Raw genomic sequence first — 18,708 nt, 5'->3', positions numbered from 1 at the left:
GCTTTTCCATTGGTCAAGGAAGGCAGCCTCCCACACACAGCGACCCCCGGCTATAGGTGGAGAGGCGACAGAAGGCGGGACCTATTGAGCAGAGGTTCCCAGCCAGTGGGACGCATCTGAGAATCTTCGCCAAGGAGCACCCGGTTTCGCCGAGACGACAGAGGCTCCGAGAGCCCTGCTGCCCCTACAAGTGACTAGATCCCCCCTCACATCCAAGTGACTAGATCCTACAAGTTGACTAGATGGCCCCTCACATCCAAGCCCCGGTCCCTACCAAGGCGCCTGCGCCCTTCCTCCCTTCCCTCCACTTTAGCGGGCTATGACTCGTGAAAACTACAACTTCCAGAGTTCTTCGCACGGAACTCTCCGCTCCATAAGTCAGGTGGTTCGGGTCAGATGACAGCTGGCCCCGCCCTCACACAAAGTCAGCGGAGCCCGCAGAGTCCCTAACATTCTGAAGCGCATCTGGCGGGAGATTGCTGCTTTCGGTGAGGTCGGTCCACCGAGCCTCGGAGCCTGTCAGGTGAGAACCATAGCGGTCGGGACGGCCTCCCCTCTTCCCGATAGGACACCCCCACCCCAGCAGACACAAGCCCGGCGCCGGAGGGGCAGTCTGCCGCGAATGCAGCCTCCTTCAGCAGCGCCTGGGTTTCTATCCTCTGGCTCCAACCCCAGGCCTGAACAATCCCAAGTTGAGGGGCCAGGGTATTAGTGAGCAAAAGCAATGATACCGGCTGCCAGCCGGTGTTGGTGGCACTGTTCGAGTACAGTTGGAACCCCTTGCTTGTCTCCTCTAATGCCGCCGGAATCTGGCTTGGGAATGCGCTAGTGGCTTTGGGGGAAAAAAGTTAGATGCTGTCAGGACCGTTCCAGAAGCTCCTGTTGATTCGCCCAGAGATAGAGGGGACATCTGGTCTTGCCTTTTCAATAATATTGAGGAAAATAATCATTTATGCTTTGTGAGAGGTAGCTGGGAGCCCTGGGTGGTAGTGGTAATAACATTACATCATTGTTTCTCAACTTTTTATCTTATCAGTCCACCTCCTTAAAATTTTAATGCAGCTGATAAGCACTGTTTTTATATATATTGTGGCCTTTGGGAGAGCCACAAACAATGATTACAGATGGTCTCAGACCCCAAAAGCCTATTTTAGCCCCCTTTGAGAATGCATGCCTTCCATTTCATCTCACTTTAATGCTGTGGTGCAGTTACCAGGAAGCAGGAAGCATAGAAAGTATTCCAAAATCATACATTAAGTAAATGGGAACCTGAGACTGCACAGTCCATCTCCGGGGAGCATATTCCTTGTCCAATCTATGTTATCCCTTAAGGAAGTTCCAGGTATGGACCAAAAGCTGGACTACCTCAGACACCTGACAAAGGGAGGCTGCTGTGAGGCTCTCTGATTCCAGTTTACTCTTGAGTGGGGATGGTAGAGGCTCCTGAAAGTACCATTTGACTGAGGCCTGGAAGATGGTTAGACACACACACACACACACACACACACACACACACACACACACACACACACACCCCAGAAGAAGGCCATGGCAAGCACTTTGTCTTGTAACTTTTTACAAGTCTAGTTGTGTGGTTAGCCAATCTGATCATTTTAGCATTGTGGTTATCTTGTCAATTCCTTTTCCATCTGTTCTGAGGTTTTCCTTCCGGTTGTCTTAGCCTTTAGTATTGGGGGATTTTTTTTGCTGACAGAGTGTTTGAATTTCACAGTCTGTATCTGCTTCAGTGAAACTAGAGAAGAGATTGGGGTTTTTTGTTTTGTTTTGTTTTGTTTTAAGAGAAGCACACTCTGCCAATGAAACTCCATTCATTTTGTTTTGTTAACTGGGTTGTAGAGAGCAGTTGAGGGAAGGTACGGGTCTGTGCTCACTTCCTCAGAGTAGGATTTTTGCACAACCCACTTAGCGGCTCTGAACAGGTTTTCTATCACATGAAACAAAGATAAGTCCTCTCTGGGGTCTCCTTCTCGGAGGTTGTGATGCCAAGCCTGTGAGGTCAGAGGTCACAGAGCCTGTGAAATAGAAGTCCTTTATGAACTGTCCCACTGCCAGGGCTCAGGTAGCATGTTGTCCACCAACAGCAAGGCTAATTCGACCTTAACATGCCTGTCTCTTGCTATTCATTTTTTACCTAGTTCCAAGAAGTCAAAGAACATGATGAAGAGTTGGCTGCCCATTTTGACCCTTTTCCTCTTGAAGTTCATAGAGAAATGTGGTAAGTTTTAAAAGTGACTTCCCAGCTTTATAAAAAGGGAAATAGTGGGAAAGAGTAACCTCTTTGTCACCAAAGGTTTGGTGCTATACAGGACACCTATGATCGACTTCCCACTCAGAGACATTTTGCAAAGAGCCAGATGGTCCCAAATGTAATTGGCCTTTTACCCTGGGGTCCCTCTTGCCTTCTCTGTATCAACAGAGATAACAGTTAGTTCTTTAGTCAGACTGTACGACTGTCTCTCAGAGCCTTACCAAGCTGAGATGGTATCTGTAAAGAATAGCTTGTGCTTCTGCCTCTGGACCTTGCAAAGAGAGTTATGGGTCCTGGGAGACACTAAAAAGGCCTTGTGCCTGGCCCCACCTTGTAAGAGAAAAGACCTTTCCATTAGAGAAGATTGGAGCTGGTTACAGCATCCTGAGCCACACAGAAAGCAGCACGCTGGTGAAGTTCACACATCCTTGTCAGTGGACCCCTTCAGATCCAATTGTCATCCTTGGAATACCCAAGACCTTTCTGGAACTCCTTCTTTTGTGACTAGCTTTGTTTAGTATTCACAGTGCTCAGGCCCATTTTAATCATTAAGTAGGTCTTTGCTCCAAAGTAAATCTATCTTAAAGTTCCTGACAATTTCCAGAAGCCTGGGGCAAACACTAGAAATCCTAGATGTTCCCTAAAGTTGTACACATTATGGTTGTCTGGTTAGCTTATCCAGGTTTGGTAAATATCAGACATGTTCCTCTGAAGTCACAGCTTGTGGAGAAAGGTGCTCTCATGCCACCTTTCTCCAGAGGGATGCCACAGCTACACTTCAGCCCTACTGAATCAACTCTGGGAAGAAAGTGCATGTGTGCCGGAGCACATAATGGATATTACCTAGGAGATAATGGAGACTCCTGCTAGTACTCCAACTACACAGAGGGTAAACTGAGGCCCAGGCAGGGTAAAAAGCTTCACAGATAAAGCTGGGTCTGGAATTGGGCCTCCGTTGCATTTGCCTCTTTCTCCTGACCGACTCTATGAAGGAGCAATGGAAGCTACCACAAAATTGAGAACCTGGAATTGGATTGGATCCCAGCCTCATTCTGCTGGACTTTTCTTCTGTTTGGGGTGTCAGCATCAAGAACAGAAGGCCTCCAGAGTGTGTCACTTCTACTTCTTTGAGTGGAGTCTGTGGAAGTGCAGCCTAGTAGTAACAACTTGGGCTTTGGATCTAACAAGCCTAGCTTTGAATCCTTAGTCAATCGTTTCTAGCTTTGTGGACAGGGAAACTCCTTTCCTCTTGGAGGAAGTTTCTTTAACTTAAAATAGGACCGAAAATGCCCATCACCTATTGTGATAATTATAAAATGGGGGTGAAGAGAACAACAGAAATGGTGCCATAACTGTATCCCAGCACTCAGGAACTGAGAGGAGAAGATGAATAGTGTTCTTGTATTCCAGGCAGACTTGTGAGACCTCACTAAAATAATAAAAGGCCAGCAGAAATGGCTGGGATGAGTTAGGATGCAGTAGTGGTAGCCTAGATCTATAATCCTGGCTACTGGGAGGCTGAGGCAGGAGGATCACAAGTTTAAGGCCTACACAGGCTATGGAACAAAATTAATTGAAGGCTTCTTGAACAAGTTAATGGGACCCTGTCTCAAAGTTAAAAAGTAAAAAACCTAAGAAGGGCTGACTAGAGATCACTGAAGAAAAGGGGGAAGGAGAGGAGACTGATGGTTTCCCTTAGGGGAAACAAGGTGGTCCCCCCAAGACTCATGCTGCCCCAGGATATGATACAGCTTCCCAGCTGCCTCCTATCTTGGGCTAAAAATGCCCCGCAGTTGTAAAGCAATGGCAGCAGGAGAAGCTAATGAGCGTTTAGGATTGAGACCATGTAGAAAGTAGAAAGAGTGCTGCTAACCCTTCTGCGTTTTATCTGTGACTTAGATCCTGTTCCGCCCATTTTACAGGTGAGGCTCTACAGTAAAGTCCCTTTTTGTGGGTCATGCATCTAGGAAGTGTCAAAGCCAGGATGGAACTGTGTGACTTCAGAGCCCAGACTCTCATTTGCTTGAGCACCAGTGTTTTCCGTAGTGATGAGTGGGGAGGATTTAAACACTCTCTGATCTGGGTCTTCGAAAGCCCCCGTCTTCCTACTTTAATATATAAAGACTGGAAAATCTAACTCCCTGACATCCTTTTAAGTGCCTACACATACACACAGCATGCATGTACCTGCCCTGAGCAGTGGCTTGCTCTGGGTCTTACTTATCTGATCTAGTCCTGAGCAGTAAATAAAATTTCATAGACTGGGATAGTAAGTCCTGCACTCCCCTAGCCCAGAACAAAACCTCATATTGATAGCAAAGCAGGTATAATAGAGTTAGCACAGCAGGCAGGATACAGTTAGCATAGCAGGCAGGATACAGAGTTGGCATGGCAGAAAGGAAAGTGTTGCCAAAGCAGCCTCCAGACCCTGAGGCTACAGCAACTGATCTGACCTGAGGAATCCACTCAGGTGAGGGGACTAGAGACTGTGTACTATAAAGAATCACATCTGGGAGACTTGTGCCTTGGGGACAGCCACCATCTGCACTTATACATGGGGAATCAACTGAAGAAAGCAGCTCAGATGTGACAGAGCCAGGCCTAGAAGTGTGAGTTCCAAGCTAGGGAACACCTTAGGAGATAAGGTGACTCTCCCAGGAAGTACCCATGCAGTGGAAATACTGAGGGGAGAACCAGTTAAGGAGGTTGGGGAGGTAACACAAGTTCTTTCCAACCTGAGCTCTAATACGCAGATCCTAGTTCTTGTCTTCTGCCATGGAGGGTTCTGGGTAGAGGCCTGTGCCTTCCATCTCTTTGTGAGCCATCTTCACCAAATGTAGCACTTCTCTGTGGCCTAAAATATTCTTCCATCTCTGGATCCTTTATCATGGCTTCTAGGATATGCCTCTCCTTGAAGTCTGGGATGCAGGGGAGGTGAGATGGGCAGGTGTGCCGTGAAGCTTTGAGTACACCTTGGCATGGCACAGTGATGAGGTGGTTGGCTGTCCAAAGAAAACAGGAATTGCTCAAGCTATCAAGCCATTCCCTGTGACCACAGTGTGCTGGGTTATTTGATCTCCCAAAATGATCTTCCTTCTTTCTTTGGTTTTCTTGTTTGTTTTATTTTGTTTTTTGTTTTTTCGAGACAGGGTTTCTCTGTGTAGCTTTGGAGCCTGTCCTGGGACTTGCTCTGTAGACCAGTGTGACCTTGAACTCACAGAGATCCATCTGCCCCTGCCTCCTGAGTGCTGGGATTGAAGGTGTGTGCCACCACCACCCAGCTTTGTTTTGTTTTTGGTGCTAGAGAGTAGATTCAAGCAGGGTCTTATGCTTGCTAATCATACATTCTACCTCTGAGCTACACTCCCAATCTAGCCCTCGTCCCAACATGGTTTTCTAAGATCCAAGCCTGCTTCCTCCTTCTCCTTGGGATTTTGTTTGTCTGTCTTCTCCTGAGTTAGCACCTTAATGCCAGGAAGCAAGCCCTGATAGTGAAAAGTGTACACCCCTCGCCACTATCCTCCAGTCCCTAGCAAACAGTCTCAGGAATGGAACCATTCATGGGGTGAGCTAAGTGTTCAGGAAAGCCCATATGGTTCTTTAGAAACATGTTAGCCAGGCCTTATGCCCATCTCAGAACCCAGGAATGAGACAGACCAATTTTTCAGAGGAGCCCCCTGTGCGGTCCATCTGCAGAGGTGGTTCCAGTCCACCCTTTACAATCACAGATGTTGGTTTGAATTTCTTTTTTTATAACTTTTGGGCTTTGTGGGTCCCAGACTGTTTCTGGGGAACTCAGCTTGCCTGCAGAGGGGAAGGAGGAGGAAGTTCCAGCACTTCCTGCTCTAAACTGTGTGGCAGTCTGGCCCTGGTGCAGAGATGAGAAGAGCCTAATGGAAGTCTGGAAGTACACCTAGGAAGCAGGAATATCAGTGGGTCAGGGCTAGTGAGTTCAGATGGCAGGGGCCTGGGGCCACCCCTCCTATGGCTGAGCTCTCTGTCCTCGAGACTCATGTCATTGCCTTGGGTCTTTCCAGAGTCAACTGTCAGTCTCACTGTTCCTCCCACTGTGAAGCTTGAAAATGGCAGCTCAACCAACGTTAGCATCACCCTTGGGTAAGTTCTCAGGCCCAGTTCTGTCCCCAGCCCCACTTGGGACTGATCTCTGGCACAGTCTGCATGTACTTCAGTGTGATGTTCTTGCCTCTTTGCTGTAGGACATAAACAGAGTGGTGCAGGCCCAGGACTGCAGAGCAGGGTCCCAAAGTCAAACACGTACAGAGTCCTTATTTCCACTGGGAGGAAAGGGGGGCACTTCTCCCTAGAAACATGAGCTGTTTCCACTAGCAAGAAGAGTCTTCAGGTGGTCACAGGTGATGCCAGACTTCAAGACCCTTTCCAAAACTAAATATTTGGACAGAGCCCTAAAAATAAAGGGCAAAGAACCAAACTACTGAGCAGCACAGCACAGCTGAGGTCATTTGCCAAAGCAGAAGTGACAGTATCAAGGGGTCCCACATGTTCCTGTTCACACTTTGCCTTTGTCTAAGAGTCTTACTTGCGGACACCTACTGGCTTAGGCATGAAGGTCCTGACCTGGTTCCCCCTCTGCCAGTTCTGTGGCCTTCAACTGCTTCACCATGCCTGTGGCCCCCAGCTGAGATAATGCCCTTTACTCCTCACCTGCCCTGAAAAGTCTGCTCTCAGGCCTATGCTTTGGTCCCCAGGCCTCCTCACAGGCCTACTGCTCTGTCCTCTGTACCTTGCACACCTACGTCATATAAACCATCCAAGTTATCTCCCCTCTCTGGAATCCTTAAACGGCTTCCCACATGTGAGGCTCCCATGAGGTGCTCCCAAAGGGCCTAATCTCATTCAGTCCCCGCTGACCTTCACACCACACTCTGCTCAGACCTGAGCCTACCAAAGAAGCCTCTCCCACTGGAGCAGAAAGCCATTGGCCTGTCCCCTCTATGTTCCCCCATTTTTCACAGCCAGAATTCCACCTTCTTGTGTTCTCACCCTACCCCAAAGGAACATCTAGTCTCCTAATAAAGCAGGAATATGGTTCCTTCCCCTTCTTACTGCTCCCAGTTTAGGGGCAAATATCTAGGTAAAGGTATTCTCTTATAGAAATAAATGAAAATAAAGCATAATATCATACAAAAGAAGTCAAACAAAAAAAATCTCTGGGCTGTCAGATTCTTTGTGTATAAAATATAAAAACAGTGACTCCATGATGTCAGCCAGTAGTTATCCTTGGGGTCAGGAAACTGGAGGGGAACAGAACAGGACTTCTGGGAGTTAGGAAATGCTCATTTCTAGATCTGGAGGATGTGTACAGTCTGAGTACACTGCCCTTCCCGATTCTGATTTCTCGAGAAAGGAAGACCTGGTGTGAAATCCAGAGGGTTGATGGATATCTTACTGGGTCCAATCTCCCAACAGTAACTAGACTCTTATCCTCCTAGGCATCCATTAAACTCTACCTTGGTGATCACTTTTGAAATCACGTTTCATTCAAAAAATCTTACTATCCTGGAGCTTCCTGATGAAGTAAGTAACAGACCTTACTAATGCTTAAGGCAATGCTAGGCATCAGAACACATTTTAATTAGGAGCTTGTGGGAAAAAGTCACCTAGCTCTCACTACCGCCTGCATTCCATCCTAGAAATAAGTGGTTGGACTTTGTTGGTCTCTTTAAGGGTATTTTCAGTGTGTAGTTTGGGTGGAAGGATTCACAAGATGAAGACAAGTTGGGATGAACAGCTTCCAGGGCTTCACTCCTATAGCCTAGTCAGGGTTAGTAATAATAGTGTATGGTGTACAGGCAGGTGCCAGAAAAGAAGCCTGAGCAAAGGTGGCTCTGAGAATGGAGAAGTTCTAAAAGTATTTTAAGGCCCTACCACATCTTTGGATAGGAAGTACCAGCCTTGCTCTAAAACATTTTAGGAAATGAGGGGGTTCTCAGTGTGTAGAATGTTTACATGACGCTTTAGGCTCATTCCCTGCCAACACACACACACACACACACACACACACACACACACACACACACACACACACACACGAGTGCACACAACACAAAGAAAGGAAGAGAAGAGAGAGAGAGAGAGAGAGAGAGAGAGAGAGAGAGAGAGAGAGAGAGAGAGAATGTGTATGTGTGTGTGTGTGTAAGAGAAAGAGAGACTGACTTTCTGATTTTTGTGTTTCTAACACAGAATCTCTGGCCCTATTCCAGACCCACTGACTCAAAGTCTGCATGTTAACAGAGTCTGTGGATAGTTTGTGAAGCTCCATTCTGAGACATGGTTGGTGGCTGGGTGTCAGTGCAGAACTCTGTCTCTGAGGCTTTCTGGTGTAACAGTGATGAGCATTCATAGCTTTCCATGTTCTATCTTCTTGATTCTACCTTGCCGGTGATGTGAGTCAGTTGACATCTGGCTAGATAAAAAGCAGCAACTCCAAATAAACAACGGTTTATAAAAACAAGCAAGTGGTAGGCCTGTAATCTCAGCTATTTAAGAGGCTGAGGAAGGAGGATCATGAGTTCAAGGCCTGCCTAAGCTGCAGAACAAGTTCATAACCAGCCTGGGAAAATAGTGAGACCTGTCCCAAAATAAAAAGGAAGAAATAAAAAGCTGGAGTTAGAACTGAGTGGTACAGCTAGATGTGGTGGAACACACCCTGAATCCCAGCACTTGGGAGGCAAAGACAAATGGATCTCTGGGAGTTTGAGGCTAGCCTAGTTTACATTGCATGTTCTAGGACAGCCAGGGCTACCTAGAAAGTCTCTGTCTTAAAAAAAAAAAATCTCAATTAAGGAGCATTTGGGAACATGCATGAAGCACTAGTTCAGTCCCCAGTACTGAAAGAAAAGAAACAAAAGCTTAATGCCAGTCAGACAGAATGACTAAGTCTAAAGACCATAGTGACTATTGTTAACAATGAAGTATAATTATGTATCAAATAATAGTATTTGGTTGAGAAAGGACCATGCATAGGACAGTGGTTCCATAAGGTTCTATTACCCAATGATGTCATAGACACCTTTATTTGTATGCATATTCATTACAGTGTTCACATGACTATGAAATTGCCTGATTTCTTAGATTAAATCCTGTTGTTAAAGGACATGTGACTTTGAAAATTGCTAAGAGACTAGATCTTCAATGTTCTTACCCCCCAACAAAAGAATGTTAAGGATGTAAGGTAGTGGATGTGCTAATTAGCTTAATTTAACCATATTGCAACGAATACCTGTATTAAAGCATCACACTTTGTCATATACAATTTTTATTTGCCCATCATAATAATAACAAAGGTGGGGAGGGGCCACAAGAAAAAAATGCAGGGACAGCCTTGATGTTCAAAAGATCCTGGGTGGTTGTGGAAATGGGCTACAAACCAATTCTGAGCTCCTCAGCAAGCAAACAGCAGTGAGGGGATTCAGAGTATCCTACTAAAGAGAGAAACCCTGTCAGAGATGCCCCCCACACCATGATCCTCATGGGTAGCATTGTACAGTATTAACCACTGCAGACAGACAGACAGACACACACACACACACACACACACACACACACACACACACTCACACTCTTACACACACAGACACACACTCGGAGCCTGCAGGCTGAGGCAAATGAAAGACACAGTCCTAACAGCAAGCCTGGTGCAAAGCCTCTAAGCTTTGTTTGATCTGCAGGTCTCATGTTAACTCTCAAAGGAACAGACACCAATCTGCTTAGTTTAGGTGTAGACATCAAAGTAAAAGTATCCTCTTGTAAAAATAAATGAAAGTCAAGAATGTTAGGCAAAAGAAGCCCAACACACAAAATGGGCTGTAAGATTCCTTGAATAAAAAAATACAAAAACAGTGAATCCATGGTGTCAGGCCAGTGGTTATCCTCATGATCAAGAAATTGGGACGGGGGAACAAAATGGAACTTCTGGGGTGTTGGAAATGCTCATTTCTTGATCTGGAGGCTGAATGTGTGTGGTGTTTAGAGAGGCTTCATCAAGCTGTGGTGTGTATACTTTTCTGTATATGTATTATAAGCCAGGGTTTTTTATTATTAGCAGTGGGAGTCAAAACCAAACCATTTTTGGAAGGTGGTCTTTATGAACATCTGAACCCACCTTCTCAGGCTCCTGCATCATTGGCCCCTCCCTGTCCAGAGCTAAGCATTCCTGTCCTGTACCTGTGGTATAAGAAGCCAGTGGTTAGAACCTGGAAGTTGGGTGGTCTAGAAATTCAGCCTAGAAGCATTGGGTCAGGGACTTCAGCCAGCCAGGTTTCCTCATTTGTAGGCATAGGGTTCATCATATCTTCTGGGCCACAATCTGGGGATTAAAGCAATAGCCAGGAAGTATAAAACAGCTGGCATTGCACCTGGCAGGGCTAAGAAGCCCCTGCTAGCCTGGCATCCCATTCCTTGGGAGCTGAAAGCAGGGTGATCTCAAAGTCTAGGCCAGACTGCTGTGTTAGCAAAACCCTAGGGGAAGTGGTTGTGGGGAGGAGCCAGGTGCAGTGGCTTGTGCCTGTAATCCCAGCACTCAGGAGACTGAGACATGGGGATTTCTGTGAGTTTGAGGCTAGCTGGAGCTACATAGTAAGTTGCAGGCCAGGCAGAGCGTCACAGCAAGACTCAGTCTTAGAAAACCAGAGAAAGGGACATAGAAAGAAATCACTGTTGTTGTAGTTGTTTGGGGGGGGGGTGGTTCAAGGCAGGGTTTCTCTGTGGCTTTGGAAGCTGTCCTGGAACTAGTTCTTGTAGACCAGGGTGGTCTCGAACTCACAGAGATCCACCTGCTTCTGCCTCCTGAGTGCTGGGATTAAAGGCGAGTGCCGCCTGGTGAAACCACTGTTGTTTAATGAGCCACATCTATGTGGTACTTTAGTTACAACATAGCTTGAAGGTGCGGCCTAGAGTGGGACAGTTTGGTTCCATAAAGATGCCATCCAACTCCCTGCTTCTCTGAGGGGATTTCAGTGTGGCAGAAACATGAAAAAAAAAAAAAAAAAAGTCAGATGCACAGGCAGGCTCCAAGCCCATCTTCGAGGAACAGTGCAGAAATGACCACAAGAGCATCTTATGTTTACTCTTCTTCTGCTTTACTGTCTGGCAGTGAGGCAGGGCATGGGGAAGCATCTTTTATGAGTGTCACTGAGCATCACAGTAATAGAAAGGATACTGCTCTCACGGTTCAGTCATGACAGGAAGCACTCCCAGCTCTGCACTGTAAGCTTTAGGGACATCAAGGTAGGCACTGGTTGTGGTCCCATGCACAGATGAGTAGATGGAGATAGCATAGCTGATGAGAGGATGAAAGCTACCCCACACTCCTTTGGTGGTTAGCCAGGGAGGGCTAAGGACACCCTATGGTTCTGCTCAGAAAGCCAGATGGAAACATGGCAGGGTGGGGTTCAAGTTGGCTGGCCCAGTGTTTCTTGTACCTGGTTAGTAAGTTCTCAGAAAGCAGAACTAAGTATGACATGCCCCACCTCCATTCCCTAGTTCATGGCCTGGAGCCAGACCCTGTTAACTGTACATGGCCACAAATCAAATTCAGTCTTCCTGACAGGTCATAGTGCCTCTTGGAGAGAAGAATGCCTCTTTCCAAGTGACTTCTCAAAATGTTGGACAAGTGACTGTTTATCTACATGGAAATCATTCCAACCAGACCTGGTAGGCTGGCGTCCGCCCCCACCCCTCTGGCCTCATGTAACAGGAAGGGTGGCCATGCACAGATGTGCACTGGGGCTTCCTCCAGAAGCTTCACCTGACCCAAGTCCCTTTCTAGCCCCAGGATTCGGTTCTTGGTGATACACAGCAAAATCATTAGCATCATAAACCAGGTGATTGGCTGGATCTACTTCATGGCCTGGTCCGTCTCCTTCTACCCACAGGTGATCCAGAACTGGAGGCGGAAAAGGTAACTTGCTCAGCTTAGCGCTCCCTGCAGACCCTTGTGGGGGTACAGGAAGTCACCCCTCTATACTTGTCTCTGCCTGCTAGTAGGGTGGGGTTTCCTGTGCTAGGTATTTGGTTCCTTGCCCAGCTTGGCTCTTCCCTATGGGAACAATGACATGGAGCTTAACTAAACCAAAAATAGGCTGGTTAGAGAAAAGTCTGCCCTGAAGCTCCTTGGCCCTGGAAGGCTGGGCATCACATCATGCAACCTTTAGCCCCAGAGAATAAGCCTTTTTGACTTGAAAGATAAAATCAAAGTAGACCTGGGTGGAAGGACACAGCTCCCCTGTCTTCTCACTGTCACGTGGGTCTCAGGTCTCAGGAGACTGCCAAGCAGTGAGACAGGGAAGTGGGTGCTGTCACTCCCCTAAAGGCCTCCAGGAGAAACCTCTGGAGTGTGGGAGGGGAGGAGGGAATTGGCTTTCAAGAGGGCCAGTTGGGTGGCATCAGCCATGGTAATGGAGAGGCCTCTAAGGATGGTGCTGAGGCCTCCTTTCCCATATACTAGGAGTTATGTCCCCTCCCAGGGGATTCCCACCCTTCCCCTGCCTTACCTTTTTTCCCCTCTACCCCCTGCAGTGTCGTTGGTCTCAGCTTTGACTTCCTAGCCCTGAACTTGACAGGCTTCGTGGCCTACAGCGTTTTCAACATTGGTCTTTTGTGGGTGCCCTGCATCCAGGTACAGCACTGCTCACTCCCTACAGCCCATCCAAAGCTCCTGGGTGACTATGCTTCTCTTCATCTCTCAGCTTCTCCTCACCCCCCAACAGGAGCAGTTTCTCCTCAAATACCCCAACGGTGTGAACCCTGTCAACAGCAATGACGTCTTCTTCAGCCTGCATGCAGTTTTCCTCACCCTAATTGTCATCCTGCAGTGCTGCCTGTATGAGGTAAGCGATGAGGTCTGGTGACCTGGCCTGCCACTGATGTCCCCCACCCCACTCTACCCACATGACCTAAAGGGATGGTGACATGATGGCCCCCAGCCTTCTGTGGCTGAGTGGATTGGGGTGGACTTTCCTATCCTGTCCCTGGCTTAACTGAGGGAGTATATCAGGAAAATAGTGTTTTCATGGGCCAAGGTTGAGTGAGGTTTTTGGTAAAGGGGAAGGCAAGGTCATTCACCATGGCGTGAGGGAGGCTGTGAGGTGATGGGAATGGCCAGGGTGAGTGTTGCCTGTGGGGAGCCAACTCCTGGGAGGTCAGGAGGAACCAGGATTTGGCTCTGTTGCTGAAAAGCTACCTGGGGTCTCAGCCTTGGACAAGGCATGTGTTAAAAAATCCCAGTGTTAGCGGGTGGTGGTGGCAGCGCACCCACCTTTAATCCCAACAGGCAGAGGTGGGTGGATCTCTGTGAGTTTGAGGCCAGCCTGGTCTACAGATCGAGTTCCAGGACAGCTAGGGCTACACAGAGAAGTCCTGTCTCAAAAAAAAAAAAAAAAAAATCCATCAAGTCCCAGTGTTTCATGAGTGCCCCTGATGTGACAGCTTTACCACCACCTCTCCATAATGTGCCACCTCCTCACATCACACAAGACCAGTGGGAGCTGTGTGACTTTCACAAAGCTCATTGGTCTTTTTGCACCTTTGCGGTGACACTCTGCTGAAGGAACCTCACTTTGGGGCCATGTCTAGAGAAAAGCTGGAGTGGGGGACAGATTCCAAGGTCCCTGGGTTTCATCCACATCGTGGAATGATCTGAAAGCAGGGCTAGGTGAGGCTTTGGGGCCTCCAACATCAGAGTTTGTGCCCCTATACTGTTTGCTCCCTCCAAATGAGCTCTGAGGTGTCCAGATCTGTGGAGTTGGAACTTGGTCAGCAGGGGCTGGAGGATTCAACGTGCATGGAACAGGAGAGCTTGACTGTAAAAGGATGGGGCTGGTGCTAGGGACTTCACCCCTCATCCCAGCCCAGGTTTGATTCACTCACCACCCAGAAGCCAATAATCTCTGGATTTGGTCTCCTACCCTGGCCTTGTGCAGACACAGCCCCAGTGCTCCTAGCCTCCTCTTCTGCCCCAGCCCTGCCCTCACACCCATCCTGTACCCACCCAAACCCATCCCTTCCTGAAACCACGAAGCAACCTTTGTGTCCACATCTACAAACCCCTTGTCTCATCCTCAGCGAGGCAACCAGTACGTGTCATGGCCCTCCATTGGCTTCCTGGTACTCGCGTGGCTCTTTGTGTTAGTCACCATGATTGTGGCTGCAGTTGGTGTGACCACATGGCTACAGTTCCTCTTCTGCTTCTCCTACATCAAGCTCGCCGTCACGCTGATCAAGTATTTTCCCCAGGTACTCCAGAGCCTTCCTGCATTTCCATATGGTTGGTAGTGTGAGAGGCAAGAGGTACTGAGCCTGGGCCCCATTCTCCTAAGGTGGAAAGCTACAGTAGAAGCCAGTAAACCCAGAATGGCAAAGCGTCATTGGGTACCACTGCATGCTCTTTCCTGGAGCCAGACTCATGTGTCTTTCCTAATAACTTTGGATTTCTCTCTTGACTGCCTACCACAATAGCCATCCCAAGGACCAATGGCGGGGAATTGGAAAAGATCAGACAGAGGAGGAAGCTGACCACTGGGGCCTTCTCCTTTGCAGTGATGTTCTCCGAAGAGGCCCCTCAGCATGCTCCCCTCCCTAGTTCTTACAGTCCAATCAAGGTCCTCGGGCTTAGACTCAAACATGTCACCTCTGATAAGCATGATGGCCCTAGGCTAGAGCCTGATATAAAGAAATGACATCCACATATGAGTTCTAGAGCCACCTTGAACTTCTTCCCAATGCTGAGAGACTTGTATCCTTTGGGCTAGAGATACAACACTGGCTATAGGCAGGGGTAGACCCTGAGGGAAAAAGCAGAGTTCTGTAGACTATGGAGAGTGCTGTTTCAGGCCTGGGCAGCCTGGGCACAGGCCTGGCTGCTGAGCAATGTTGAGAATCTAGAAACTGAGTACCTAGAGCCAGGTCCCAGGGAACTTGCATGGAGAGACCAGGCTCTGTGCTGAGGTTTACGGCTGGGAACCTGAGGCAGGAGCATCTGTGGGAGACATTTGAATTATCTGGAACTGGAGAGGGAACACCAAGTATGGAGTAGAATGAGAAAGATCAGGATGGGGACCAGAAAACCACCAACAAGGCCAAGATCTCCCTCCTGGGTGGTAGCAAAGGAGATGGTACCAGCCAGAGATGCTCTGAGGGCACTATGGGTTTGGAAAAAGAACTTGAGGCTAGGGCAGCAGGAAAATGGGAATGCCCAAGAGACTAGGAAGCCCCAGCAGTTGGAGGTGGCAGCTGGGCCACTGTACAGGTGGAAGAACTAAAGGACTCTGTAGCTTTCCCAAGGTAGCCCAGAGCTGGAGCTGGATTCCACACCAGAAAGTCTGGCTCCCACCCACATTCCTAAGTAGTGTGCAGTCCAGGCTGAGATTGGGGCAGAATCACTGGAGCTGTGAAAAATCAAGAGTCACAGTCAGACATAGTGGTACACACCTGTAATCCTAGTACTTGGAGTACCTGGGAAGCTGAGGCAGAAGAATCATGAGTTTAAGGCCAGCCTAAGCTACATAGGGAGACACTGGTATAAAAATAAAAATCAGAGGTCTGTATCTACTCTAAGAGGTTGAAAAACTAGGCAGCATTCTCACACCCCCACCCCACTGGAGTCTGGAGGTACTGAAGGGGCAGGGAGGAAAGGGAAGCTTCACTTGCCCAGCATGCAAACTGTTTTCCTGGCTCCAGTTTGTCAAAGCTCAGAGGTCATTGTGTTCCTTGGAGCCCTGAGCTTAGTACATGAGTGGGAAGAATCAGCCGATCTTATTTGGAGTAGCAGTCACAAGGCATGTGTGGCATTGTCCGTCCCCAGGCCTACATGAACTTTTACTACAAAAGCACCGAGGGCTGGAGCATTGGCAGTGTGCTCCTGGACTTCACAGGGGGCAGCTTTAGCCTCCTCCAGATGTTCCTCCAGTCTTACAATAACGGTGAGTCTGCCAAAGCTGCTTCTACCCAATGGGTGAAAGCACGGGAGGAAGGGGCTTCCTGGGAACCCCTAGCTTGTACGATTTCCTGGGCAAATGGGCGTCCTCACATCCCCACACATCCACCTGCCTTAGAAGCTACCAGGCTAAAACCAGCTGTCCCCTCTGGCTATTTAACAGACCAATGGACATTGATCTTCGGTGACCCAACCAAGTTCGGACTTGGTGTCTTCACCATCTTCTTTGATGTTGTCTTCTTCATCCAGCACTTCTGTTTGTACAGAAAGAAACCAGGGTATGACCAGCTGAACTAGAACCCAGAGACCCAGTATTAACAGCCAGGGCTTGGGCCCTGGTAGGAAAGGTTGTGTCCAGAAAAGGCCAGAGAAGCAACCGGTGGACAGAGCTGGTACTGTATACCGACAGAGAAGCACGGTCTTCCTCATGGGCCAAATGCCTTAAACTCATCCTGCCTGCCTTCATCCTGGCCCCTCCCAAGCCATAGAGGACTCTCTCTTTCTGGGACAGACACCTGACTCTGCTCTGAGACTGAAAGCCAGACTTGAAGTGGTCTCTCCCAACCCAAAGTTGCAGCCCCCTGCCGGGAGACACCCAACCCTCCTCCTGCGTCTTGATATGCCATCTCTTTTCTTTAAGGCTTCAGGCAGCACACACAGGTCCCGACAGCCATCCCAGACAGAACTGGGCACCAAGTTTGCAGCCGATGGCCTTGCCCCAAACCACCAGTGTTTCTGAGACAGCTTGAAGGGCTAACCTTGCAGCTGTGAGAGCCAAGGGTGCTTCCACCACTTCGTTCACAGGGACCAAGCAGCCAGGTGTGCTGTGGCCAATGGACTCGAAGGTGCTGATGCTGGTGGTGGAGGGGAGAGGACTATGGGATGAGGTTCTGGGGTCCTTTCTCTGGAGGCCACATTTCTGATACTGCTCCAGGAAATGCAGAACACCGGCCCAGGCCGGTGCCTGGTAAAGTATATTTCTGATCCCTGAGGTGCCTGCCAGGTCAGTGTGAAGTGGACCCACACCTATTGCCCTCTGGATCCTTACATAAAAGGACAGATAACACAGTAATGTTTTGATTTTTTTTTTAACTTCTGAGGGATATTTTGAAATGGCTTGCTTTCTTTTGCCATCTTTCTTACCTCCACTTTCTGAGAGTCGGATGGAGCCCCATCTGAGTACTCCACCCGCACTGCTCCTAACCTTATACCTATGGAGCAGGCACCTAGTACCAGCCTGTGCCTTAGAGTCAATTAAGCATTAAGAGTAGTTCCTCTGGAGGGTAGGGGAGAACAGACCCCTCCCCCCAGCACGTGCGCCTCAAACTAGAACTCCAATTTCTTAGCTGTTGGGCCTCAGAAGAGCAGGAGCTCACCTCCTATGACGCTTATGAGCCCCACCCTGATCCCAAACCTCCTTCCTTCTTGTCCCAAGTTGTCCTTCCTATGCCAGATGGGGAAGGAAGCAGGGTGAGCCTTGAGTTTTCCAAATTGCTCTTTTTGCTTTCTACAAGACTAATATTGAGGGGCCCTTGTATTTCTCATTCTTGTATATTTTTTCTTGTCTGGTTTCATTTTGGTGGAGCATATGTCCTTAATTAAAAGGTGGCTTGTTTACTATCTGTACACTTGGATCACTGACTAGATGCAGAAGGCAGTTATATTGGACCTTTGGAACCAAGTCCCTGGGGCTTGGAGGACCTTGCTTACTTATGTAAAGAAATGCATAGGGTTGTGGAATACATTGACATAAGGTGGCTGCATGTTGACCCACACTGGATCGGAGAAGCCTCCTCGGGTTCAAGATCCCTGTCCAACCAGAGCCAGGTAGGTTTGTTTCAGTGTCTTATCTGCCAGTACCAAGGTTCCATCAGCATGTTCAGGCTGTGGGTGTGAGCTGGAGTTGGAAGGTTCAGGGTAGGGCATGAAGCAGGGGTGGTGAAGATCTTACTCTGTAGACTGAAACATCTCTAAAGTCAGGCTTGACTATTTCCTATAGTCAGGCTTGCAGCCTGGTCAAGCCCATAGCTCACCTACTGATTTTTTTTTTTTTAATAAAATGTGTTAATTGGACTGACACGGTAGTGTATCTTGAAATGTCAGCTATGTAGGAGGCTGAGGCAGGAAAAACACAAGGTCATGGCCAGCTTGACTAACACTGCAACACTGTCTCAGGGTAAGGTAGAGATGTGGCTCACCAGCAGAATGCTTGCCTAGTGTACAGGCTTGAGGCCCTGGGTTCAACAGCACCAGGAGGCAGGGGAAAAGGGTGTTATTGGGTGCTACACTTTAAAAACAAATTTTTAAATTCTGGACTTTTTCTTTAGGACAGAGTGCTATGACTCAAACCCAGGTCCCTGAGCATGTTGGACAAGTGCTCTATCACTGACCAGCATCTCCAACCTTCTGGGATTTCCTTTACATGTTCTTATTGGCAGTGATAGACAAGCCCCTGAGTGACATCTAC

At 48.3% G+C, this 18,708-nt stretch overlaps 1 protein-coding gene across 5 annotated transcripts; it reads left to right on the top strand.

The window, feature by feature from the left end:
* Positions 1 to 112: 112 nt before the first annotated feature.
* Positions 113 to 18,314, top strand: Ctns (cystinosin, lysosomal cystine transporter). Of its 5 annotated transcripts, XM_027426801.2 has the most exons (12): positions 113 to 523; positions 2,157 to 2,236; positions 6,307 to 6,385; positions 7,741 to 7,825; positions 11,859 to 11,962; positions 12,078 to 12,209; positions 12,827 to 12,926; positions 13,018 to 13,137; positions 14,372 to 14,542; positions 16,110 to 16,227; positions 16,405 to 16,519; positions 16,882 to 18,314. In XM_027426801.2, exons 2-12 carry the CDS (start codon positions 2,176 to 2,178, stop codon positions 16,988 to 16,990), a joined length of 1,194 nt encoding a protein of 397 aa, XP_027282602.1. In that variant the 5' UTR covers positions 113 to 523; positions 2,157 to 2,175; the 3' UTR covers positions 16,991 to 18,314. The 5 variants fall into 5 exon arrangements, with proteins under 5 accessions (XP_027282602.1, XP_035303338.1, XP_035303337.1 ...); XM_035447447.1 differs by having other exon boundaries at positions 117 to 523; positions 16,508 to 18,314; XM_035447446.1 differs by having other exon boundaries at positions 117 to 523; positions 16,491 to 18,314.
* The last annotated feature ends 394 nt before the right edge of the window (positions 18,315 to 18,708 follow it).

The sequence above is a fragment of the Cricetulus griseus genome, chromosome 7 (genome assembly GCF_003668045.3).
Source record: "Cricetulus griseus strain 17A/GY chromosome 7, alternate assembly CriGri-PICRH-1.0, whole genome shotgun sequence".
Lineage (NCBI taxonomy): Eukaryota > Metazoa > Chordata > Mammalia > Rodentia > Cricetidae > Cricetulus > Cricetulus griseus.
This window is presented reverse-complemented; position numbering and strand designations above follow the sequence as displayed.